The sequence below is a fragment of the Cygnus atratus genome, chromosome 21 (genome assembly GCF_013377495.2).
Source record: "Cygnus atratus isolate AKBS03 ecotype Queensland, Australia chromosome 21, CAtr_DNAZoo_HiC_assembly, whole genome shotgun sequence".
Classification (NCBI taxonomy): domain Eukaryota; kingdom Metazoa; phylum Chordata; class Aves; order Anseriformes; family Anatidae; genus Cygnus; species Cygnus atratus.
This window is the reverse complement of record NC_066382.1, coordinates 4,422,630-4,449,466: the sequence shown is the minus strand read 5'-3', so window position 1 is coordinate 4,449,466 and position 26,837 is coordinate 4,422,630. Positions and strand designations below refer to the sequence as shown.

The window sequence follows — 26,837 nt, the reverse complement described above, 5'->3', positions numbered from 1 at the left end:
CCCATCTCACAGAGGGGGGAAAAAAAACACTAAACGACAAATGAACACAAATCATGAAGTGTGCATTTAACTGGACTGTGCCAGTGCTCTGTGCATGTGCACATCTTGGGATGAGTTCTGGGGCTTCCCTGAACATCCTTTATACGTGCCCAGTCCTTATCCATACAAATAATCCCCTTGGGTTTCTCACTGACATACGCATGTTTGGAAGATGACTGGATCAGGACCAAAGCACCTGCATTCCGTATCTCCCTTACTCCACACCCTGCCCACCAAAATACTGAGAATCCACGTGAGAATGTGCTGGTGTTAGCACGGCAGCTCTGCTAGAGTTATCATCCTGGATGATCAGGGCTCTGAGGAAACAGGAACGTACAGGATAGTCCCTATCCTGCGGAAGTTCAAGACAACAATGTCTTACAGGGGTGCAGCAACATCTGAGGAGAAGTTAATGGCAGGAGATGACTTTCCTTTTAGTGGAAGGAAAGCCTTCATAGAATATCATGAGTGGGACCCATAAGAATCATTGAGTCCAGCTTTGAGGCTTCAAAGCATAGCAGTGCACTTCCCCTTCCACTCCAAATCACAGCCATGAGTTTCTCCTTGATTTGGGGGAAACTCACACATTTGTTCTTCCTCTTAGTTCTCACTAGCTTTACAAGAGTGAAGAAATCAGAGTTAATTTGACCAGATGCACACACAACCCCAAATACTATCTCCCTTTCCCCCCAAAACGTAAGAGTTCCCCAAGAAATAAAACCATAGTAAGGTGAAAACTTTTCCATTTTATTTTTTAAAGAAAAATATTCCTCTTTAAACACAAAGCATGAACTAAAAACCTCCAAGGAACAGTTTCTCCCCCGGAGCACAATTTAACTAAACTGTACAGTGTTAGAGCTCCCCGAACAAGTACACACACGACATACAGTATTTCTGTCACAGGAAATAAGATTTAGGACTCAAAATTGTCCTCCACACCCTCTCTCGATACCCATTCCATTCATAACAGTGATGATCACTTCTGGTTGTGACATATATATATATATATGAACATTAAAATATAAATGTATTGGCCAAATTGGCCCTTTCTAGCCTTCTAACAAGTGTCTGTGATAGAGGTTAAGACAATAGTTATTTCCAGGAATGGTACTTGGAAGAAAAAATATAGCAGCATCCACAGGCCACACAAGCCCTTAATTTCAGCTGCCCTGTTTTAAGGAACCCAGTCAGTTCAGCAGTGTTTTGTAGAAATTCCCATCACTCAAGGAGGAGTGGGAATAAAACATTCACAGGCCAAATTTGTTGCTTGAGCAGACAGGCAAAATTCCAGTGAATCTGGCCTATGGACCCCAGCAATAATTTTTTTCCACATTGCCACAGTGACCAATTTCATGTCTAAGCTTTTACGTAAAAAGATAACGACAACTTTCTGAAATCAGCAACTTGTTCTATCTATCCCATCAAATAGATATGTGTATAATATTTACGGCATCTGCCATACTACCCAGACTACAGAACTGGAACCAGACTCTAAAATCCAAATTCTTCCTAATTCAGAACAGTAAAATCATCAAACGTCTCTGCATGGTCTCATAACATGCCTAACAAGTTCATAGCCCCCCAAAAAAAGTACCTGGGCATTTTCAGAGGAAGGCAGGGAACAGAAAAGGTCTGGAAATGGAGCTCATTTACGTCCCACATGATGATTAACTGTGGCTTTTATTAAGTAACACTCAAATCTTTATCAGACAGACCATTTCACAAAGACCTTTTCCGTTCCGTACACTCCAACAATTTTTACAGTAGGAAAAATATTAGAAAAATAAATTTCACCCCCGAACAACACTGTATGAAGATCAGCATCACCAGTCAAGAAGACTTTTACAGAGGGACCAGCTAACCTTTCATTTCCTCCAAACCAGCTTCATACAGAAAACAGCAGCAAGATAGACATGGTATCTAGGAGCTAGATTAAGGCCAACAATATAAAGACAAACGCAGGCTCAGATCTTTTGAAATGAAGAAACCCTCCAAACGTTTTTATACATATGCACGCACGCACACACATACACACATATAACTCGTGTACTACTCAAGCAAAGGCTTCACATCTGTGAAAGCACCACTGGAGAGTATTCTAGCACCAGGATGAAAAGTTGGTTGTCTTCCCTCTTCAGCAATAAAATCCAAAGTCTTTATATTGCTTTGGACAAGGTCACCAAATGCTCATCCATGAACAGTTTCAGCGAGCGGATTCAAACAGCTTAAAGATTTCCTGCTGCGGAATATGGGCAAGAAGAGGTGTGTTGAGAGGCTGCGGCTCCTTGGTTGCTGGGAAGGAGGGGAATTTCCATATTGCAATCTGGTAGAGACAGAGACCAAATTGGGCCCTGGGTGTGTGCGACAGTAAGTGAACTCAGCGGCGCAGACAGGGGGTGAAAGTGGAAAACTTGCATACATGAAATCACAGTGCACATCTGTTGGCATAATAAAGACAAGCAAAACCACCCTATTCTCTGGCAGGCTTGTCTCTGCATAGGCGGCCCCTGGATATGCTGGAAGTCAGGACAAGGATCCGTGAATGGGATGTCACACACAGGACACCAGGACAACATCAAACTCATACAGCACAGGTCTAAGGGAAAGCTTGTAAGTAGGTCTGCTAGCATCTCGCCTACACACATGCTCCGGTGAGTCTGCACAAGTCTATAAAGGGGACAAAAACCTTGTAACAGCAATGTTGTGGGGCAGGTTCAGCTACAAGTAACAATGCACGCGAGATACAAAAGAATTAACCATCAACCTGAGCACATCCAGCTCTTCCTGCTGTGGGTCTCTATCCTGGATCTAGGTCTTGCACAGGAGGTGCTGGCTGTGCGGCCCTTTACCAACGCACTGAGCAAGCTGAGAGAAAGATGCAGAGTCAGGAACGACATCTCCATGCTCTCTCAGTTAGCGTGTGTGGCCAGACGTCTGTCCTGTGCATGCAAGATAAGCAGGCAACAACCAGCCTCACTACCAAGGGAGGATGGGGTGCAGTGGCTGGAAGTGAGCTGCTAAAACAGTGCTGGAAGAAATGGAAGAGACAGAGAGATTTAATTTTTCAGAGATTGAATCATCAGCAGTAAAGTCCCACTTACTCTTATATAGCATGCTGACTGGTCTGGCCATTGCTTCTGTGATCTGTTAAGTGAGGCTGTGGTAGGAACTCCATAAAAACATGCAAGAAAAGAAATGAAGTGAACGGAAGGGTGATCATCGCTCTTGTGAATTGTGAGGTGTGAGTTTCGGGTCCAGCACAGAGAATTATCAGCACAGATACGCTGTGTCTCTGTGCACATGCAAGAGCGCAACAAAGGGAACAGCAGCAGGACTGAGAGGAAGAGACAAAGGATGCATAACACTGTAATTCAAGATACAAACACAGGACAATAGGATGAGGGGAAAGAAAAGAGAAAGGATGTTTGAGGTAAAGGAGTCCAAAGGAAGAGATGATATAAAAACTCTTAATAGTCAGTCCTGCTTCAGGAAATACGTAGCTAATGTCAGTTAGTTCTCTTTTCACCAGGTGTCCTTGGCATGTTGGTAATTCTCCTCTCTGTATTCGGAATTTAAGAGTCAAGACAAAGATCGTTAATTTTTTTTTCCTAAGATATGCTAAATCATTTAGAGCATTCAGCATGATACTCCAAATGGCCCCTGAATACGAAGCCATGCTGATGACTCACCTGAAAGTGGAAGCACTCAGATTATAAGCTGCTTTTTGAAAACCTAGGGCTATTTTCTTTGGGTTAGAAAAGCTAACAGTTTGAAACCATCCAGGAGCAGGTCTGGCATCTCTCACTGAGAGCACATTGGCATCTAAGAAATACCTTCAACAGTTACTTGGCAAATCCCAACGTCAGACTGAGGCGCCAGGTTTATGTAGAAATGTATACAATCAGACAGCTCCTCATATACCTCCTAACAGGATAGATTTGTGCGATTTACAGCAAGAACTATGGATGTGCCACTCCCTGCTTCAGTGAAAACACCAGCAATTGGAGTTGTGAGCTGAAGCCCTTTCAAATCACGTGGGGACCCTTTTCTTTTACAACAGGATTAATGCCTCCTGGGCAAAGCAAAGCGTAGCTTTCCTCTGTCTACTGCAAACCACAAAAGATGCCTGTTTTGGATTTGTGAATCCCTAGAACAACAGTGCTGGCTGGAGGTATGCACAGAGAGCAGTTTCTGTGAACCAGTAAGACCAGAAAAGCAACTGGTGAGTGGCCTCAGGACAGAGCCGAGGTGGAAGTACGTGGTCAGACAAGAATATGACAGAGCAGTCTGGTCACACGTGATCAGGCAAGATTAAGGCAGCTAAAGAAAAGCTCATCGATTATTGAGAGGAGAGTGCCAAAGGGAAGAGAGAAGAGGAACCACTGAGCAAAGAGGCTGGGAATGGTGTAGCCAAAGCCCAGCACCAACTACTAAGCCAAGCCTCTTCTCCAGCTCATTGTTCTAATGCTCATTTTACCAGCACCATCAGCATGAGGTTAATATATCAGGAAGAAGAGCTGGGGGAAGTTCCTAAAAGTGTAGCTTGCACCTTTTCAGGCTCATGTCTCAGGTCAGTTCCTTTGAAAGAAAGCGCATGGGCCATTTGACCAGCATCTGGCTTTGAACTAGGGCCTTCTGGGAGTCCTGCTTCCCACCTCCAGGGACAATCCTGTGATATGTTCTACCTGGAAGTGACGGCAGCAGCTACTTAGGTTCCTTGTCATGACAGCTGAGCATACAGTGGTTATATTAAAAAAAAAAGAAAAAAAGAAGTAACAGCATGCACCAGTGGCACAGCCATTAGACATGAAGCCGTGGTTGAATTCTTCTTGTCAGAGTCTTCTCAGAAGCAGGTGGGACCAGCAAGAAAAAAAGTGTTGGCACAAATCAGCGCAGGCTCCGGTAGACATAGGCTGATGTGAAGATAGCATTGAGAGTCAGACTCACGGCTAGGAGACCTCGGAGAGCGGAGTTACCAAAATGACCTTGGTGGAAGAGGAGAACACAAAGAGAGAAAGGGACAGTAGGAAGAGATGTTAAAGAACTGATGAGATAAATAACAGTGAACATATGTTGCGCTCTCTCTTTGCTTTCACTGTAAGCAGATATTGCCGCAGCAGTTTTCCTGTCAGGAAAGATTCCACTACTCTCCTTAGCTCTGTTTTCATCTTGTCCCTCTTCTCAACACCCACATCCCCATCCCTTTCCTCCTGTCTCAGTTTAACACTCTAGCTGTCAGTACTTTCCAGACGGCCCAAAAAAAAAACAGGAATAGCCTTATTAAGGGCTTCAAATAGCAGAGAGAAGACCCATTTTGCTACTAGCAATTTGTTTGATCTTAAGATCAGATCACTACCACAGCACAGGAAAGATCTCAATTGTCCTCATAGAAGTGTTTACACGCATATGAAACGCCCCCAGGACTTGCACTTACCTCTCCAGCCTGCCAAATCTTCCCCTTTGGTAGTTGTGTCTACCACACAGGTAGATGAGTGTGATGAATGATCCTCCTTTTTGATGGAATTATCGCTGCAAATACTCCCTCCTTCCACAGCAGATCTCATATCTGCAAAATGAAAGAGATACAAAAATTCAGAAGGCACCCGTGGAAGTCAAAAGCAGCAGAATTTACCAGTCAAAAGGTAGACATCGGTAATGAATGACTGCCTGGTAAAATCATGAAAGGACTGAGGATGGGAGCTAGAAATAAAGGCCAAGTTTCACTGCTGTGCAGCAGAAGTCGCCTGTTTGCTTGTCTCAAGCATTATCTACATCAGCATCACCACACCAGCAGTTGGAAGAGCTATCCAAACAGGGGGAAGGGCAGTGACAGTAGTCTCCCTGTGGCACCGCTCAGTGAGCAAAGGACATCGGCTTTGGCAGAAAAGTGAACTCATAAGGGAGCTTTGGTAGCCTAACAGTCATTACCATCTGGGTCTTTCCTAAAGGATTCCCATCTATTACAGGGCCTAGATGATGCATGGATTTGCTTGCAAGTTAACTCCTTCCTACAAGTGCACTTCAAAGAATGCAGCAGGCTGCCAGCATACCATGCATTCCCCACTCACTGAGGTTCTTCTTCGGAAAAGAGGACAGCTCCGTGGCAAAGATGTTGCTGTCTGAGTGGCTGTGCTCCTCTGAGCTCGTTGGGGTGAGCAGGGCCTCATTCTGAGATGGGAAAAGCAGCAGCTTCTGTCCTTTCAGGTTCAGGCGGGCAGGGCTGATGAGCGGCCGGCGATATCGCAAGGAACCTGAGCTGGAAGTCACAGAGCCAGCCACTGATGGTGCTGGAGAGGGGATGCGGGAGGGAGCACAGCTGCCTGACAACATGGAGAAGTGGTCTGGAATAGAAACATACACAAAGAGAAAAGAGATTATAACCCCAATATACAAGAGGCACAGTTTTCTGTAACGATTCTACAAGAAGAGGGAACAGAAATTGCAAAAGTCCATCAAATCTTGTACTAAAATTCTTTATTCGTTCCCGTTCCCACACTGCAAAACATGGAGAAATTCCACATGCACTTACTTTGATACACTCAAGGATGAGTTATACTAGAGATGTTTTTTTCAGGAGCTGTGGGAGCTCTCTCCTTAGTGTGTCCATTCAGGAGAACCTCTACACATACTGTTTGCACGTGAACGAACAATTCTGGCATGTACTTTAAAGGCTGCTGTGAAGCTGTATCAGGAAGCAAGGAGTTTCCATGATGGCATTAGCCCAGACTGCATTTCCAGCAGCAAACACTTAGGCAGCACAAACAGCCAAACGATCCAGTTGGGGTCAGGAGTGCAACAGACAGGTCACTAGAGGACATGGGATCAAAAGGACAGAGCAGACAGGGTAGCTAAATTAGGAGTTCCTTGGGCTGGGGAAAGCAAAACAGAAGAGCTGCCTTAGGAAAAATTCCAAGTCTTCCTTCAAAGCAATCTCAATTCAGATATAGAGTAGGGAAGGGACCCTTGCTTTGTCTCACTGATTTCAGTGTGAGCTCTCCCAGAAAGAATAATATCCCACACGTTATTTTGATGCAATCCCACCTTTAGTTGGAACTATCTCTGCAATATTTCCATTGAGATCTCAGCAGAGAGAAAAGAATTAAACTGGGGTCATGTGTTTCAACCCACCCACTGCAAATCCTGCAGAGACACTTGCTCTGGAAGCCCCAGCATTACCTGATGTAGGAGATTCCTTGGACTGAGATGACTGCGAGGCCGGTCGACTTCCGCTGAACAAATAGCCAGAATCTAGAAAAGCAAAAATGAAAGAGCTTGAACCCAGATGGCTCAGCTACCAGAAGTCTATCCTTCTAAAAGATAACGGTGTGTCCTGGTTTCAGGTAGGACAGAGTTAATTTTCCTCCTAGTAGCTGGCAGGGTGCTATGTTTTGGATTAGGATGAGAAGAGCGCTGATAACATGCTGATGTTTTAATTGTTGTAGAGCAATGCTTACACCAAGCCAAGGACTTTTCAGCTTCTCGCTCTGTCCTGCTAGCGAGCAGGCTGGGGGTGCAGCAGGAGCTGGGAGGGGACAGACCCAGGACAGCTGACCCAAACTGGCCAAAGGGGTATTCCATACCATCTGACGTCATGCTGAACAATATATAGGGGTGGCTAGCCGGGGTGGGGGGGCCGGCTGCTCGGGGATAGGCTGGGCATCGGTCAGCGGGTGGTGAGCAATTGCATTGTGCATCACTTTGTACACATTATTACTATTATTATTATTATTGTTATTATTTTCCCTGTCTTAATAAACTGTCCTTATCTCAACTCACAGGCTTCACTTTCCCATTTCTCTCCCCCATCCCGGAGAGGGAGGGGGGAGGGTGAGCGAACGGCTGTGTGGTGTTTGGCTGCCAGCCGGGCTAAACCACAACACGGTGTCATCTTGTTATCAGTCTCAGAAGGGGAGAGGTTGTAAACGTAGGCAGGAAAAATGTCCCTATATTCCTAGGTAGGCTAAATGCCAGAGTCAGAATAATGCCCTTTTCCCAGCTGCAGTGGAACAGATCTGTCCAACAGGCTCCAAAAATAAAATGAGCCATCCCCTCCCAAAACATCTGGAATTAAAAGCATCTAAATCTATTTAGAATAGACTAAACAGAACAGAATAAAAAATATTCTCTCTCCAGCCTGTCTGTCTTTGGACCTTCACAAAAGAAAGCACAGCCTCACATGGGGGGATTAGCATGCAGGGGGAATCCCAGCCGTCTGGTGCGTTTGCACCTATCCTTCCATGGCAGTTAGGTAATTGGAAAGGTGAAGGCTGCGCCAAAAGCTGCTGAGCTGCTGGAAGGTTTGTGTGGCTGGTCTTTCACTTGCTCTTAGTGGCAAAACTTAGTGGCTGCTTGCAGCTTGAGCCAGAGAAACGTGGAATGAACTAAAAAATCCCAGTAAGACTGCTCTCTTTGCTGCAGCGTTATCCTAGAAACTGCCACAATTCGGCCTCTGACCTGGTGGTAATCAGTCAGTGACACACGAAGACTTAGCTTTCCTTAGACAGAGAACAGTATTTGAATGCTGCTCCCCATCTGTTAATCTCGAGCACAGCAAAACTGAGGGCTTAATGAGCTACTGGGAGAGAGTCGTTCATGAGGCCTATAAATCTTCCCTAGATCACAGAGCCTCTAAAGCAACCTCTGTAGCTGTGCTAGCACATATCAAACCCAGACGTAGGGATGAGCCTACCTTCAGCTCTGCTCCTCTCAGGTGTTGTAAGAAAACCAGACTATATAAAGCAGCCAGAAGGAAGGGAGAGATCTCTCTCACCAGATCAGTTATCCTGAGGCTCTCAATCATTTCCAAAAGCTGCTCTTCTCCATTCCCATGCTGAAATGCTTCCTCTGTCTCTCTCCAACATATATTTGCAGCTTCTGCCATAATGTTTTGAGAAGCCTCTGGATTTCAGTAAACCCCCCAGACGGTAAGCACTCAGCGGGACTTCTTGCTTCATCTAGATGGCAACACCACGCTGATTTCTTAATGCTAAAAACCAAATAACCAACACTGGACACTCCTCTGCACCACAGGAGATGCAGACACTGCTTGTTTTAGACAGTCCAGACGCAGTCCTTAACTAACTGCTGCAAAAGGTATTAGTTTAGAAGTGATAACAAATGAGATTTACAATCAGTAGTATCACAGCATCAGGCTTAGTCGCTCCCTCAGGAGCTGGCTTAACCTAGTTCTTATGAGGTAACCTGTATTAGCGACAGCCCATGACATAAAGGAATAGGTGTGCCCAGTTAGCGCTGCCTCCCACAAGGCTGTTAGCAGACTGCTGGCCCTCACTCCAGCCCCAAGAACATGTCAGCGGTCTCTAAACAGGACTACCACTGGTGGATACCTCACAGCCCACTTCCTCCTGAAGCACTGCACCACTCCGTTGTCATTGCCACATGGTTGGGAAGTTTCACGCACAACTTACCTGCTCTGGCCAAGGATGGGATGGTACCCAGTGAGAGCGCCCTGTTGAGACGTCCAGGAAGAGAGGAAGAAGAAGTCCTGCGTGGGGACCTGAAGAGCTGCTGGTTTGTCAGCTGGAGAATACTGGGAGGTGTTGGGACAAAGAGAGACGTAGCGGAGGAAGGGAAGCCAGTCCCAGTGCCGTTGGAAAACAGAGTAATCGAATCCCCGGAAAGGTACCTGCAAATGACAGGCATGACAAGCATTTAGCAACAAGTATGTTCCAGGAACTCCCTCTCTCAATTCTAACTAGGGGAACCAGAATGCAACAACCTCCATAGAATAGAGAAGAATTTGTGTTTCTTTTGGACCAGAACTACAATGGTGCTTGTGGCTCTTGCATACGAACATTTACTTTGTTACCAGGTTTGTACTAAATTTTCAGTGCAAGAATGCAAGATATAAAATGCTTAGGGTTTACGAGATGGCTTCTACCCCTTTGAAACTGGGCAAGGAAGAAGCGCTCAACATTACTTAAATTATTGTGCACCAACCTGTCCAGCAACACAGGGCAGAAAAAGTGGTGGGACAGTTTAGAACCTCAGGTGCAAGCAGCTACAGTTCATTGGTTTTCTCCTGAGAAAATTACCCTGATGTAAAACATCAGAATGCTTTATCCATTCCACACACAGAGGGCCAACAACAGAGTACATCTGATGTTTGTCATGTGCACATGCAAAGAACATGCTTACAATGCCATGACTCTGGGTAGCAAGTAGTTACCTGCTTATTTTTTTTGTCTTTACAAACCAGAATCGGCATCTCTGATGTCAGTATAGAGAAAAGTGTTTTTATGAATACCTAGATAAAGATTTAAACACAGATGTTCTGTTTTAAAGCTAACATTCAAGCCCCTTTGATACATTTGCCTTTATTATGTTTCTGTGAGACTCACTGCCCTCATATTAAAGATGGGAAAGAGAAGCAAAAAGAAGCTAAGTGACTAGTCCAGGGTCTCATTGAAACTGTGAAAGAACTAAGACACAAACTTGGGTTTCCCGATCCTAAATTGAGGCCTAAACCATTATATTTTTTTCTCTCTAGATATCATAATTAGCCACAAATATGTACTAGCGTAGTCATTCAGAGGGCACTGTGCTCCCATAGCATACGCTCTGGGCATCGTCTTGCTTCTAGTGTGGAAAAAACAATTTCAATTACAGCCCCCGGGAAAATTTAATATTGTCAGTAATAATGGCAACTGTATACGTAGGTCTCCAAGTTGTTTCCTAGGGGTTCTTTGCAAGTGAAAGCAGGGAGCCATAGAAGAGTGTTTCCAATTTGAGAACATAACATGAGAGAGAACAGACAAAATGCACTTAAGGATATCTTTACCAGTTAGCTTGATTTTTAAGTAACATGGACTCAAACTGACTTCTATTCTACTGGTAATACAACTATAGGAAAGGACTTCGCATTTTACACGGTTGTTGCAGCTAGCTCTGTCACGGCATATGGTTTATATGCAAATAAACTATGCAATTAATTTGTGATACTCACATTTCCCTGTCTACCTTTGCAGTGGTTTACAATATAAGAATCAACCTAAACTGAACAATCTGTCACAAAACTACTCCTATTTCTACTTTCTTCGCATTCCTCCTTGAAATCATGTGCTGATCTTAACCTGTGTGTGCAGGTTAGTTATCACATTACATCAGAGGAATCTGCTTTGGAGTCCCACTTGCGTTCTCCTGCCCTCAAAATGAGTGTTTCAAGAAGGTCACAGCGTTGAAAGTATGGGAACTTTGTATTATTTTTAACAATTCAATGAAATGCATGAAAAAGTCTAGAATTTGAACAAGATATCTCAAATATCTCCTGTAAGATTCTTCAGTTAAAAGCAGGTAATAAATATTCTTGTCAAATAAGTAATGACAAAGTACTAAACAAAGTATGAAGTGGACACATACATTTTCAAACAGAGATACCAGACTTTGCATCGTATCATCAGGCTGCGACATTTAGAGGTTTAATAACACTTCTGATGAAAACACTGAGGCAGATGAGAGCAGAAACACAGCTTTTCATCTGTCAGAGGAAAGCCAAGAGTAAGAGAAAGAGCGGAGGAATACGTGCATCTCAGTCTCGTGCTGTGGGGTGATTTACGCATGTGCCACTCCCTTGGAGATGACAAATATGATGCAGCAAAATTATGCAGTGCTAGCACACGCAGAAGAAGCAGTCTAGGTTTAAGATCATAATTTAAAATATCTTATAAAACTACTTATCTGCTAGTATGAGGCAGACATCAACAATCCCGACCAGCTTAATCAGGCTGAACAACATCTGAGCCAACCAGCCTCGTGGTGCTTGCAAGCAGGACATGCCTTTAACAGCAGCAAGGAACTCGTCAATCTTGCAGCAGAAAGTGCCCAACCTCTTCAGGTTCCAGAGGACCTGGGAAGGGTGTCATGCTTCGCAAACGTGCAGAGTCCTTTAGTGCATATACACACAAATATTTGCCCCACCACACATACAGACATCAACAGCAGAGGTACACGTCCATCTCAGCTCCGTAAGAGGGAATGAATTGGAAAGGAAATGAGAGGTGCAGCTCAGGACTATGATATGAACCATCTCAGAAACAGCAATACCTACCGCTCACAGTGCCTGTGAAGGACCAAATTAGAGCATCACCCATGAACAACATTGCTCTTGTTTCCTAACTTTGCACCTTTTCTATGCTTGGGCAAAAGGATCCAGCTTTACACACCTCCTTGCTGCACAGGAAGACAGCATATCTGCCTTATTGGCTTTTGGCAGTTTTTCACTTAGAAGGGCAGCAAACATTACAACTATACTATCACTCATAACTACAATCTCTTTCCTAGGATTTTAACTTTTTTGGATTGGAGGTCCATGGGCTCTGCTGCTCGACAGCCCCCTTCTTCTGAACCTCAACACATTAGTGCAGTCTGAACCCCCAGGCAGCTGATGAAACGTTTGTCTTGCACCCTCCAGAAAATCATTTTTTCTGGTTAGTAAAGAAGAGCTGTAGAATTTTGAGGATAGCATGTTAATGCCTGAGGACTAAGGGCTGACCAAAGAACAGCTTAAATGTCGATTTGCTCTGAATAAATCCCTACAATGTGCAAAATTCTTCTCCTTTTCTACGAGCAGCTAAAAAGCAGGGGTGCTGTCAGGGGAACACATTTCATGGCTGAGAGTGGTCAGCTGAACTAAAACTTTCAGAAGCAGATGGAAAAAGGTGAGAAAATCAAGAGGGTCATAAGGCAGGAAGCAGCCAGAACACAGCCCTGGAACGGAGCAGTGCAGCTACATCTTTGCTCTCAGCTTAGTGCATTGCTCCAAGACGTTTGTGCACGTGATAAAAGTGGGTCTGGCAGAAGTGGAAAAAGTACCCAAAAAGGAAGAGGGGGAAAAAAAAAAGGCTCTGGAGTCAGATGGTTTGTGGAAATAGGGCCCGGAAGCCGTTTATTTCAGAACTTGTCATTCAGAACATCGAAAATCGGATATCTTAATTAGTGTATACAACGATCACAGCGTTACTAGACAGTTGGGCACAACTCCGCTACACAGATACTTTAAAAATAAATAAAGAGAAGATTAAAGAAGAGTAGTACATGGTATGGGACAGTACACTGTCCTGAAGAAACACCTCCTGCCCGTAGAGCCTCCTCTCCCAACACCTCCCTCTTTCCAAAGCCAGCACCTTTTTAATTGAGATTTTAACCACAGAGATGCTGCATCACCCCTGGGATAGAGAGAGCCATGGGAGAGTATGGGTCAGGTCAGACTACAGGGCTGTAGATGGACCCCCTCCTGCTATCAGCTAACTTGGGACATGGAGGAAGAAGGTAAGGTGCAGAGTCAGGCAGCTGACTGTACGTACCCAGGTTTGTCTGCCTAGAAGCAGCCAGAACCTCTTGTCAGTTGTGGGATAAAATGTTTCCTAACAATTTACCTATGAGTTGTCTGTGTATAACTGCACCGTCTTCTGCCCAGATTGCAGAAGCAGCTCGCTACTACTGCCTTACTTATTGCTGGCTGCAAAATATGCAAGTTTCTGCCAGCTGACATGCAGCCACTCGTCTGGTCCGCTGCAGCATATCAGGCCACCAGTCAGTTCCACAGCGTGTGCCTCTGGTCAAGGTGACAGAATCAGAAGTAAAGAGCAATATGGCAAATAAACCTCAGGACAATAATGCTGAAAAAGAGCACAGGTCTCAAACACATTAAGATTTTGATACATGACTTACAGAACTAGGAACTTTAGCTCCCCAGGCTAAGGATTGTTTTCTCCTACATGTCACCCTGCTTTGGGTGAAAGAGGAGGGATGAATTATAGCTGAAAAGGCTCCAGCTGCCAGGTCCTGCACTGATACCTTCTGGAATACAGACGGATGTTTGGCATCAATTTTGGCTTCCCCCTGGCTGGTGGCACAAAGGTATGTGTGCACACCTTCCACCTCTACAAAATCCAGACTCACTTGCATGATGAAAAGGTTCAGAGGACCTCTCCCCTGCCTGTGTATTTGACAGCTTTGGTCCCAAATGAGGCTTTACAGGGGGTGACTCACTGTACACTTCAGGACTGAGTACTGCCCCTTTCTTGGGAGAGCATCTGCTACGGCTCAGAGAAGCCTCAGGTGGTGGTGCACCTGGAACGAACAGGCAGGTTACATGCAAGAGCACACAAGTTCAACGGCAGCTCTTTAAAAGCTGAAAGCCATTTACTGCAGCTCCCCACTTTCATGAGCAGAGTCAGTATGGAGCAATGAAACCGGCTATTAATTAGATTAATTTATATAAAAGTATAAATAATTTGTCCACAATACAACCGTACACAACTTCTACAGTATCTAAGCATGATTATTAGCTTCACATAATTTCAGCTTACTTGAAAAATATTAATAAAGCTAAAATAAAACACCACTACACCCTTTTTATATTCCCCTCTTGTCCTCATCCTTTAACACACCCAAGCTCAGTTCACTAGGGCATGCAAAACACAGATGTAGGAAAGAAGGATTTAATAGAAAGGAAAGAATGGGATATTTATATCATGTATTTAAAATTGTAAAGGGCCACAAAGGGGTCAGTCTGCATGCAGAGATGTCAGTGAAGGCTTCAGGAACACCAGAAGCAGCAGCAGTAGAGATACTTACTCAGTTGCTAGCCCTGGCTTCTCCCCTCAACCCCCATAGGGTCTGCAGAGTCGCTGGAAATCTCAGAGTACAGCCCAAGTGCCCTCTTATTCCCAGCCACACTCACTGGTGGCAAATACAGGCCAAAAGCACTAGCCTGCCACACATACAGGTACTGTTGTCCCAAGCTGCAGCTGCAACAGCTCCACTGAAGCAGAGCAACGTAGTGTTGTCAAAAAGTTTGTCCAGGGAAAGGCACTTAATGAACCCACCTTGCCCCCTTTACGCACCCCATGCTTCAGGGCAGGGCACAAGGTGGTGCTGAGCTGGCAGACCAGCCACGGCCACCGTGAGGACAAAGATCCGAGTCAGCCACGTTGGGCTGGAGCAGATTTCATTTCAAATGACACACAAACCCACTTGGAGTTCCTCACCACCCCAGCTCCGCTCTGTAGTCCCATAGTCTGGTCCAGACACCAGCACAAGGTCAGCGTTGAAAAGCAGCACCTAAAATGGGAGGCTTCGGGGCTAAAAACCTCTAATACTGCTGAGTTAAGGTGTTTGCATGCTCTGCATGGCTGGAAGCATCCTTAGGCAACAGAGCTGCACCTGGTGACCGCAGTTTATCACCTGTTTCTCTGTGGCTTGAAGTAAGAGCACAGCTAAGAGAAACCAAGAAGCTCAAAGCACCAACCAAGTGGTTCTGGACGATGTTGTCAGTGGTTTTTGTAAGTTACCAGCCCTTTGTTAGCTATTATCCCCCTCAGCAGGAGGAAATGTGGCATAGCAAACAGCATCGCAGCTGGAGGATGGCAACACAGTGCTCAGACACGGGGCTTGCACCAGAAGAACTGAGCCGCAGGTATGCCTTTCCTTCTGCTGGAGCCACTGGGGGGAAATGAACCAGGCACAGAGTTAGATGGCGTGTCTAACTGCTGAGCTGCTTCCTAACTGAATCCCAAGTCAGGCAATGCGCCTTCCTTACAGAAGCACAGCATAGCTATGGCTTCCTCACAGAAGCACAGCATATTGTTTAGAAGTTCTTTGGTGCTGAAATCAGATACTAGAGGAATAGTCTCAGTAACGGCAGCAGTGGTTTGCTTAACTTTTTTTTTTTTTCCAGAAAGAGTCAACAGTGAAATACTGGTAACTCATCTTCTTCAGGCCTAATCACCTAAGGAGGAGCTCCATATACAGAACTGGTACAGATCTAATGTTACCACTTTATAAATCCCAACATCTATGGGAGAAGACATCCATTTTCTCCTTGCCTTCCTCTCCTCCAGAAGATCAGTCGTGTTATTCCAGCAGCCCTGACAAAGCACTTAAGAAAGGCAGAAAGGGAGGAGACTGTCAGCATCAGAGCCTCCAAGAGACAAAAATTCACTTGCTGCAGGTTTGCTCCTAAAGCTCTGAGTTTTTTTTGTTGTTTTTAGAAGCAGCAGCACAGGCTTGCTGAGGCACCAAGAAGTGGGAAAATAAGCTGATGCCTGAGCAAAGACAACAGCTTCTTTGGCATGAGAAGTGAGTCACGCACCAGTATCTGTTTTGTTATTTGGTTTTGTCTTTAAAATTTTTCCAGTTAGGAGTCTGAAAGTTCTTCAATTATAAGGTGTGGAGAAAGCACCGCAGAGACCAAGGCTTCAGTTGCACAGGTTGGCCATAAAACGAAGCAGTTTCTGATATGTAAAGTTAGTGCAACCTCTAAATATATTTCACTTGTATTAATTTGTGTAACATGAAGACAAATGGATTTGCTTGCAACGTAGACAGCAGGTAATGTACCTCCCAGATGAAAAGATTTTAAACTTTCAGTACAGATTTGCACTTGCTGTGCCACCAAACCTCAAGGATTTTTTAAGTAGTATTATTTAGGTTTTACAGCGTAAACCCCACTCCTTCCCACAGTTCTACTGCCTGCCTGCTCCTGCTATCTAGTGCGCACCCCCATCCCACCACAGCACTGCACAGGAAAAAAGGCAAGAGAGTAAGAGAACCAGGCACAGAAGAATGATGTAACAACAGAAAACCAGCGTAAGAAGTGCCAGACCCCAGAGCACAAATACAGGGCATGTTTAAATTGGAAGAAAAAGTTAAAATGCTGCCAAAAAGAAGGGAAGAAAACACCTTTTCAGAAGCCTTATGGGGCTATAGTGACACTCGACACAACCTTGACTTCCAGCTCCTGAAAGCAGAACCTCTGAAGAGGTTGACAAGCATCTTTGCGTGCTGCCACCAAATTCCCTTGCTACTGTGCAAGAAGATTTAGACAGATGAATTTTATTCTTGTTCAAAAAAAATAAAAAAGGATATTGTTAGAAATTGGCCGTGATGTTACCATGACCATCCCTACACATTTTAATAACTTGTCAGCTGCTCACACTTCTCCTCTTTGTAGCAGCCCCAATATCCTTCTAAACATGTGATTCCTCCCAGCGTTTGGGTGTACGTGACAGCAGAGCAGCAAGAGGAAATTGCTTACCTCTGCGAGACCAGCAAGTTCACAAACTAGAAGGAACTTTCCATCCAAATTCCATATGTAAGTGCAGAAGACAATTACAGCTAAACATAAAACACGAGTCTTTTCCTACATTTAACTTTATGGAGAGAACTGGAAAGTATCAAAGATGAAGAAGGGAGGGGGAAAAAAGGCTAGAGGTCTTTTATTTCACTTAATGGACATAACAGCTCAAGGTCACCTGGGTCTTTAGTGCAGCTTGTTTAGAGAACAGCAGAGCCAGCACTGGATTTGTTCCCACTGTCCATTTCATTAGGTGATTTTGTCCGTGCCGCTTTTAAGAGGAGAACACTGCATGAAAAATGGTATTGGAAGGACAGTCGCAGCGGGGAGCTTCCCAGGCCTGAAAACATTGCATTGATCCCTGCACTGGAGGGAAGGCAGAGCAGACAGCGGTAAGCCATCTTATTTTTTTTTTTTTTTTTTTTTTTTTTTTGCTACTTACTATCCTTTCACCAGCCTACTACCGTCTTTCTTAACACTGCTGCCTGCTTGAAACCCACCACTCCCCTTCAAATGCTGCTTCTAACCTCCCTCCCCGCTCTAGCTGACAGGACAGAGGAGCCTGCTGGCCGGTACAGAAAACCAACAAGGGATTTTTAAGGCACACTTCCTATTAAATCTCCTAATGGAGAACAAGAAAGAAGAGCCAGAGTGACTGTGAAAGTCTAACCTAGTCTTCAGAGCCATGCATATTTCAGGCTTTTTTCTGCTCTGATGAACTCACGTGGCTCCTTGTAAGTATTTACTTTGAAACAATTTTCTAGGTTCCATAAATATCCATTGTCCTAATGGAATATGGGACACAGTGGTTGTTATTGAGCATTTCAGAAGTCTGAGATTAGAACGAGAAACAAACTGGAACATCAAGCTGGAAGACAAACCTTGTGGGTCAGGATTGGTAAGCACCAGGAACACAGAAGGGCAGAGCCAGACTTTGCAGATGTTGGATCCCTTTTGTGGGCAAGTAAACAGCCATCAGAGCAGCAGCGTTTGTAAGCACCAGAATGGAGAAAGGTGTTCTCTTTGCACGGAGGTCGATATTGCAATTATCTGAAGGCACCGTTAAAAATATTTCCAAAGGAGAGCACACGTGGGAAACAGGTTTGCGCGTCCCCTTCCCAAGGCAGCCGCTAAGTTACAGGCACGAAGTCTTTCAGCCAGGAGCTGTACCTGCCCACCACACACTCAGCTTTGTGGCTTACTGTTAACGGATCTCTACAGAGCTTTTGTTAGTGCTACATTTTTGCTTTCACAGTGAATACTAGCTTGAAGAACAATAACCATGAAAGCTCTGAAATACCTTTTGTTTCCTTAAGCAATGTTCCCAGCATTTCACCAGCACCTGCCGTCTCCAGTAGTGTCTGGATCTTTCAGTGGGAAATGCGGATACTTCGTCACAGTGAGAGCTCCATTCTGATTATTTTAGAGTTTATGCATAGGAAGATCAAGGCATTCAACCAAGACATCATACTACTACTGTGGCATGTTCCGTGGGCTGTTCTGAAGAGAGGAAAATAGCAGATTTTCTGTAACGATGCTATTTCCTCTTGAAAGCCCAGCTCTAGCTGAAAGACCCAAATCCAGATAAGCTCAGTGGAGCGCCTTACAAACAACAGTGCAGGATAACCAGACGGCTTATCTTAAGAGGACCCAACACATCTGTCCAGCAAAAACCCAAGCACCCGAAGACTCCTTCCTCTGCACGCAGCGACACCCAGTCAGCCAAGCTTTCAGCAGAGGACTGCCCGGCTCAGAGTCACGATTTCCAGGCCCCTTTCTTCAGCAGCATTGGCACCAATGCTGACTCCCACTACGGTACCCCCATGGCAAACATAATCCATCTCTATCGCCCTGCGGTCCCACAGCAGAAGCTCCCACCCCTTCCTACAGGCACGTCCTCCTGATCTGTGTTCTCAATGCCAAGGAAAACATGGACTGAGTTGTGATGTACACTGACAGCTGACTGTACAGGACAGCACGTGGTTGCTAGTCCCATACATCTTCTCTTCCTAAGGCTACAGCAGTGGAGGAACACACACGCTTTTATCCAGTTGTGCGTTTACACAGATGCTCCTCTTAAATTGTAAACAGAACAGAACAGCACAGAAAGCAACAGCCACTGGTGGATTTGAGAAGTTAGCCTAAAACAGCTGAATATTTTCACATATCTAAACAAGACACCCTGAGCTACGTAACCTTTTAAAGCACCCTTTTAAATAAATTATTGAAGTTCCAGTCAGAAGTACTTAAGGACTCCTCTCCGGTTAAGACAGGAGTTACAGGAGAACGGCAGAGCATGCGGTTAAGTGATGCTGCACAGTGGAAGGCAAGAAGAGCCAGGTTACGGACTGCGCGCGTCCCCTCCTCGCACGCCCACACACCATGCAGTGTTACTACAGCACACGCCAGGAGGACTCAGCATCCAGAGGTAAGTTCCCATCAGGTTGAAATTAAAACGACCAGCACCATTAGAAAACTGAATGTGGCCCAGGCCCCATGAAGGATCAAGGAAGAGGATTCCTCTGTGACTGGCTAAGGATGGACAGGCAGTGAGGAGAACTGAAGGACAGGAGAAGCCAGAATCTCTTTGGCTGGAGGAGCAGAAGGGGGAGGAGGCTGCATTTATGGAGCAGTTTGTGAAGCAGTTGCTGGAAGAACTGGCTTTGGGGAGGTTGGATATTTGCACTGCTGACGGAGGATTCAGGAGGAAGGGAGAATGGATGCAGCAGGAGCAGCTTCCTTGGCTAGCACCAGCAGTGGGAATGCTCCAAGAAGCTAGTACAGTGGGAAGCAAAGATGGGAGTAAAAAGTTATATAGAGAGGAAGAAGAGATCTTCACTGCTTTTATCTAATTAAAAAAAAAAAAGGAAGGAAAATAAAAGGAGGAGACAGAAGCACCAGTCACAAAGAGTTCACAAGGCTTTTTTTCCTCCTTCCCCCAGCGTCACTGCTCTGGCTCTGACCTTCGGGGCCGGTATCTCCGATGGCCCGTTGATTTCCGCGTTGCCACTGCTGCAGTGAAGCCCACCAAGCAGCACAGGGACGTGGTGCCAAATTTGGCTGTGTCTAGCCAGCTGGGCGTTTCTGTCTTCAGGTACCTCTCAGCTAAGTGCAGACCCATCACTATGAACCACAAGACTGAAGCAAACGCATCAATTCTTCGGAGCCTGCAATGCCAAAAAGAAACCCACGAAGATGCAAGGTGAGAGTTTAAACTTAACGAATCCCTCGGTTCTGAGGAAGGGGAGGGAAGGGAGGAGGTGGGGGAAAGGTGGCAGAAGTTCACAGACCGAGCAGGTTAAGTACTACCTCTTACTACGGTGATACCATCCCCAGCCTTTCCCACTGCTGCGTTAAGTACCCAAGTGGATTAGTCCTACTCTCCACCAGATTACAGAGCTGCACAGGGAGCTTTTCATTCGCTCTAATTCCAGCTTAAATTGAATGAATCAAGGCACAGAGCCCTAGCAAGTTCTGCTATCTCCATCCAGTTGGCTAGCAACCCAAAAACCAACAAGAACAGTGCCACCCAGTACCACATTTGCCATGCTGGGGCTGCCCCGTGGCTCGCTGAGTCAGGACAGGACAGGAGACTGCCAACACAAAGCAGTTTTTAAGTGGAACAGAGGAGAAGAGGACACTCACCTGATCCGCCCAGCCAAGAACATTGCCAAGAGGCAGGTGAACAACCCAAGGACAGCGACTGCCATCTGATGATTCTTCCCGTAAGCCCACGCAGCGCTCAGGTTCTCCACCATCTGTTCTGGGAGCAGTTGGAGCAGCTCCCGCCAGCCTGCCACCGTCACGGAGGTGTCATTTTCCAAGTCTGCACGTGAGCTCGTGCCAGTCCTATTTTGAATGGCTGCTGGACTATAGGAGACAGGAGCAGGGACTGCAGCACCGAGTGAGAAGGGGTCGCCCGACCCATACAAGGCCATCAGGACCAGGAACGCACAGCTGAGGAAGGCCAAGAACCGCAGAAATATCACCTGAGCTGGTATAGTTATGGAAGTAGAGGAGGACGAACACAAATTCTGCAGAGGAAGAGAGAAACTTCTTGTCAGAAGCTGAAGAAACTGTAGTAAGGTTTTGAAAGGGTGTTTTGTGAAACACTCATAGGCTGCATGCTCTACTGGACAGTTTTGCCACGGAGATGTGGTAGGGTGGCAAAGAGCAACAGAGACAGAGTCCAGGGTCTGCAATGAGCAGAATCCAGAGTCAGGCAGGACACTGAGGCAAAGAGGTCACAAACCACCTCCCATCTCACTTACTCCTTTTTTTTCCTGTACTTTGTAGTTTCCTGCATTGTGCTTGTGAACCAGCTTCCCCACCCTCCCCTTTCTGCCTGTCCCACCGTTCTCCCTCCACCCTTTCACAATTACATTAGAGTTACCATCCGGCAATCTCCTAAATGACACCAGCAAGACAAAAACATCAAACTAACATCAGGAGCATCTGTGCTAACTATTCTACTGTTTTCTAAACTTCTGCCACACCCCCATCACCCCAGAATTAGAAAGCCCCATGACAGCTGCCAGCATCGATACCTTCCTTTTCCAGCTGTAAACCCAGGCACAGAGGCACTGAGTTCTCTGCACTCCCCCCTAAATTCCATCATCTCTCCCACAACGTACCTGAGCGTAGGTCTTGTCTGTCTCACGGCGTTTGAAGTGATGGCTGAGCAGCAGCGCCCGCAGCTGCCGATTCTGGTGCTTTATGTAGTACTCCACGGCAGCCTGGCATGGACGGCACAGCTTGTAGGTCTGCTCCAGGTGGTGCTTATACACCTCAATCTCCTCATCATATTTGCCCTGGTGTGAGAAGAGGAAAAAAAAGAGTAGATGAGAACTGCAGGTCCCTTGCCAGTTACCTTGCTTACTGCTGACATGCAAACAAGGCATGTTTCCAGTCTCCAGAAAGACAGTCCTGAAAGCAGACCTTACCAGCGACTAAGCTGGAGACAAGCCACACAATCAGCTTCCCATACAGCTGACCCAGCCTCCATGCACCAGAAGAGAGAAATGCAGCCCTTTGAGAATGCTGCTGGGGCTCTTATGAGGATGCTCCATTTGTGGTCAATTTTTCTGTGGCCAAAGACAACTTTGCTGCCTTTGTCCAGATTTCCCCAGGGAAATCAGCCTCATAGGTTTTCCAAGACATCTCTCAGCACTGAGTTTCCTCAGGGCCCTGAACAAAAAATCTTCATGCATAGGAGATGGTGAAATTGCTGGTCTGCATCATTACCCAGATGCCAGAGCACCCCAAGGAACAGGCACACGCTGGGCAGAGACAGCTGGGGCAGAATGACCAGGCAGTAAGTTAGCTACAGGGTACCCACGAGTGTCCTGCTACCTGGATGATGTAGTCCTAATTCAGGAGCGCAAGAAAGCAATTTAGTAACTACGCCAGTTGCTCTTCTGAGCACTGCATTTGAGAATCACATTTGCAGAGTCTGAGCCCCCTTCCTTCCTTGCACAAATTCCCTTTGGAGATGCAGGAAGGATGCTTTAGTATTTCAATGGCTTGCAGCTCTCCAACCTTGATTAAAAATGTATTAGATTCCAAGTCCATTCACCCTTCGTGAAACAGAGCAGAAACATAACATACATGCATGGAAATGCATTAGACAAACATCCTCCTGTGGTGCCAGTGCCACTCACCTCCTCCCTCGGTGAGAATGAAGCGAGCTGTTTGATCTTGGTGGTTTGATGGTTGTTGCATTTCTTGCACAGCAAAATTTGGCTGCTCACCCACTGCTGTGGCTTGGTAGGATCGCAGAACGTTGTAGCACCCGACACAACATGGTTGAGGTGTTCCATGTACTGGGCAGGGATGGGCTTGTTGTAGTCTCCATTCTAAGAACCAAAGATAGAGCAGGAAGGAAACCAAATGTGAGATCACACAATCAGAGCTGGGTATTCCCTGGTTGATAACGAGATTCCCTAGGCTCTGCATGCCATACCTACGCAACAAAAGGAGTAAGCGAAAAAGAGATAAAGCACTTCATATCTTCTCCCCATCCGCTGTTTTAGATATCTATTGCAAGCAGTTCTTGTTGGGTTTTGGTTTAAGACAGCTTTTGTCATTATTCAACCCCTTATGTAACACAATTCATCTGTTCCAAAATACAAAAGCAGAGAAGAATTGCTCCATGTATTAAAAAGATTCTGAAGAGATATTGATAAAAATGTCAAGGCCTTCTTTGCCTTTTGAAGCAAAGGAAGACAATTTGTCTTTATCATTCCATGTCAGCACCTCCCTGTACACACAGCTTCTTTCCCAAATTTGAAAAAGCCATCAGCTGCTGAGTACACAGGTGCCCAGCACAGAGCTACCAGCTGTCAAACCTCTGGATGATATATCCAGAAGAATATCCAGACACGCGCCTCGCCAGCCACCCTTCAGCCAGCTCTCGTCACAGTACCTCTTGGAAGCCGTTGTACTGCTCGCAGTTGGGGCAGTCCCAGCAGTTGCGATTCCCATATGGCACCACCGTGTCCTGGTTACAGAACCAGCAGTTCACTGTCACATGCGTGGGCTTCTTCCTGGTAGGAACAGAAATGTGGCAGGCATCAGCACCAGATCCAGCTGATGGAAAGGAAAGCAACGGCTTTCAAACTGGGAAACGTAAGGGAGCTTGGAATAAAAAAATCAATTTTCTCATTCAGTATGTTTTAGCGGTCTGACTCACGGTAGTTGTTTTTGCAGTGAAAAGAAGGACAATTAGAGTAGAAATAAATTCCTGCCTGCTGCTAATGTGTCTTTGTGCTAGTACCAAGGACGTGCCAGAATTTTAATAACAACCTTGTGAATAACCCACTTCACTCTTTATTTCAGAGGTATATTTGGGAGTGCAAGTCATGCCCATAATCAGCAGCATTAAGAGACATGAAGGGTGCAGTAGAGCATCTGTTTAACACACAGGATCCTGACAAATAAGCATGACCCTTAAGAACTGCATATGATGGCATTCAGAAACCTAGGAAACAAGCTCCCGGTTACGGTGCTACTTGCCCTGTTTGTCGCAGAATTTCTCCAAGGACAAGCGTGTATCAAATTAGCCCAAGGTCCAGGCACTATAAATAGCTGCTGCTTCTCACAGCTCTGGTTAAATAAGAAGGAACTGAGGAATCAGCAGGGCTTCCCCAGTTTTTACAGTCTTGAATTGAAGAGAGAAAGATCAATTACCTGGATCCATAAGTCCCTTTTAAATAATAATAATAACCACTGCAAGAGAAACAGCTGTGACATGGGCTGTTAGAACAACTTCAGTAACTCGGCCCTCGAGCCAGCCTGCTGAAGAAGCTGTGCACTTGTCTTCAAACCCAGAGCAAGACCCAAGAGGAAGCTCCACGGCAGCCCAGCCCAGCTGCCCGGGTTTAATCAGAATCAGCCCCAAGCACAGCCCAGGGAGCGCGGCTGCTCAGGCAGGGTCTGGCGGTGGTGGCCATGCAGACAGACAGCTCCAGCTGCTACCTGCCCTGCGTGCTGCCCGTGCCTCCTGCCAGGCTTCTCCAGGAAAGAGTCCGGCCATGGCATGCGCATAAATACACGGCTGTGGCAGCTGAATAGCTGCTAAGAGTTGGCCCGACCAGAAAAAACAGGACCCCGGCAAATGTCAAACATCTACAGCAGCAGTGAAAGCAACTAAGCAAGCGCACTGGGGGCCTGGAAAGCAAACAGCACCTGAAGTGCTCACAAACCGGGAGCAGCTTCCCGTCTCTTTGCCCTAGGAAATGTTCCCTGCTGCAATATTCTGTGCAGAAGCACCTGAATGCTACACAAAGTCCTCTGGCACCCTGTGACCAAACAGGCAGGGGGCTCTCCCCGTAGTAAAGTGGGCTTCTCTCTCAGCCGTCACCTCGGCAGCCTACAATTAATTAAAATTCTTCCCCACTCCTATTTCCATAGAGCACACCTTGAAAATCAGCTCATAAAACATCAAGCCTCCCGAGGGCTGCTCGGGTCTCCTGTTGTTGTAATGGCAAGGGTAAGCTTGAAAGGCAGCACCAAAAAGAAGCCCAAAAAGCCCGAGTGCACAGAGGGTTCCCTGCCAGATGCTGGAAGGAAACGGCTGGAGCTACTAGGGTGACAGATTCTCTTCTCAAAATAGATGTACACACCCACACCCTCCTAAGATGAATGTTCTCCGCTTGATTCTTTGGTTCAGCGCCAAAGGGGCTCAAAACAGTAAGTGATCCGAGATAAAAATACCCTCATTGAAGCTGACGGGCGAAAAAAAGTTAAACCAGACAGAAAATTCAGCGGCCAGTCTGAGTTACTCTTGAGCTACCACTGCCTAAGAGCCGAGCAAACTACACGTCAAAAGACATACAAAGGCTGGACTGCAACACCTATTGGTGCTAGCTTCATCTCACTCTTTTAAGCTTAAAAGCTATGAAAATAGGTTTTACCATGCTTGCCTAATACAAATCCTACTGCTCCTTCGGCATAGGCTTTGACTGCAAGCATAACCCAAATTCCACCCTCAGATGTAGGTCACTGTACTGCTCCCTGAGCTAACACAGGCACTGCCGAGTGCCACAGGCCCACCTCCACACTGCTGCTGAGCCATCCTTCGGCATCCCTGAGGCACTACGAGATGCTGTACTTCAGCCTCTATCTCCCTCGTTCTTTCATGATACGAGAGCAGGCAGAAGCACTGATTTCATGGGTAATGCAGAGGTAGCATCACAGGCCAAAAACGCAGTAAAACATGCACACTGTAAAGGGAAAATTAAAACAAAATACATAAAAAATAACACCAAACCGTATTTCAAAAAGCATCAGCAGTTAAATTGTTAGTGTACTCTCCCATCTTTACCAAACGAGGTTCTGCTTCTCACCCTTGAGGTTAACAAAGTGCTACCAAGGGTTAAATAGCTGCCCTTCACTCCAACAATGTATGCAGAAGAAATCACTATGTCCTAGATTATTTAGGATAAAAAGCAGTAATCCTCCCTTTTGTGAGCATATAATCTGTTGACACAGAAATAGGTTAAAAAAATCACCAACAACAATAAAAAAATATAAAAAATGCAGAAATTCCCAACCTGCCGGATGCAGAAAGGAGGAAAAAAGGTCATCAGAGGCAAGAACATGCAGGTGGGGCACTCATTTTCTAGTAATTGTGCAAGACTTTAAAAAACAAAAAGGTAAGAGACTCTCAAACGCAGACCGAAAGACTTTGAACTATCCATACCTTGACTAAATTCTGGCAGTGGATGAACAATAAGCTAGACCATATACTGTTTCTGAAGCCAGATATTGTTATGAGAAGACAGACAATGCAAAACCCATATGAGCACCTACCACGTGTTCCACTCCTTACAAAGCACCGGGCAAACCATCTGTAAGGAGTTCCTAATCTAACACTGCATTAACTTGAATCAGCTTCGCTGGACAAAGAGCCCCACTGCAAAATAAAACCTGAGCAGCAAGCAGCGATTGAATTACTGCACAGAGATTTCATTCCCAGCTGACTCGCTGTACAAACCCTAAATGTAGCCTGAACGCAAACTCTGGATGTTTGCACACCCAAACAAGCTGGAAAAGCCGCCAGGTTTGGACTAATGGTTTTTGCAGGCAGAAGGTCTTCGCTTTAGACAACACTGCGGGGGACATCCGTGACGTAAAGTCAGCTACGAGGTCAGCACCTAGATATCCGATCCCGCTCAGACAGCACAAGACGTAGCTTTGC

The 26,837-nt window shown here is 45.8% G+C and overlaps 1 protein-coding gene across 5 annotated transcripts in view; it reads right to left on the bottom strand.

The window, feature by feature from the left end:
* Nucleotides 1-772: 772 nt before the first annotated feature.
* Nucleotides 773-26,837, bottom strand: part of TMEM201 (transmembrane protein 201) — a 29,132-nt gene continuing 3,067 nt past the window's right edge. Inside the window, exons 1-11 of one of the 5 annotated variants that reach the window (XM_035557607.2) lie at nucleotides 25,691-25,797; nucleotides 23,562-23,682; nucleotides 22,798-22,992; nucleotides 21,772-21,948; nucleotides 20,783-21,171; nucleotides 20,101-20,304; nucleotides 9,468-9,685; nucleotides 7,216-7,287; nucleotides 6,090-6,380; nucleotides 5,474-5,605; nucleotides 773-5,024 (exon numbers count right to left, since the gene is read on the bottom strand). In XM_035557607.2, coding sequence (XP_035413500.1) covers nucleotides 4,927-5,024; nucleotides 5,474-5,605; nucleotides 6,090-6,380; nucleotides 7,216-7,287; nucleotides 9,468-9,685; nucleotides 20,101-20,304; nucleotides 20,783-21,171; nucleotides 21,772-21,948; nucleotides 22,798-22,992; nucleotides 23,562-23,682; nucleotides 25,691-25,722 — 1,929 coding nt within the window. In that variant the 5' untranslated portion in view covers nucleotides 25,723-25,797 and the 3' untranslated portion in view covers nucleotides 773-4,926. Of the gene's footprint in view, nucleotides 5,025-5,473; nucleotides 5,606-6,089; nucleotides 6,381-7,215; nucleotides 7,288-9,467; nucleotides 9,686-20,100; nucleotides 20,305-20,782; nucleotides 21,172-21,771; nucleotides 21,949-22,797; nucleotides 22,993-23,561; nucleotides 23,683-25,690; nucleotides 25,798-26,837 lie in introns of those variants that run through there. The other 4 variants (XM_035557603.2, XM_035557606.2, XM_035557608.2 and 1 more) reach the window with 4 other exon arrangements.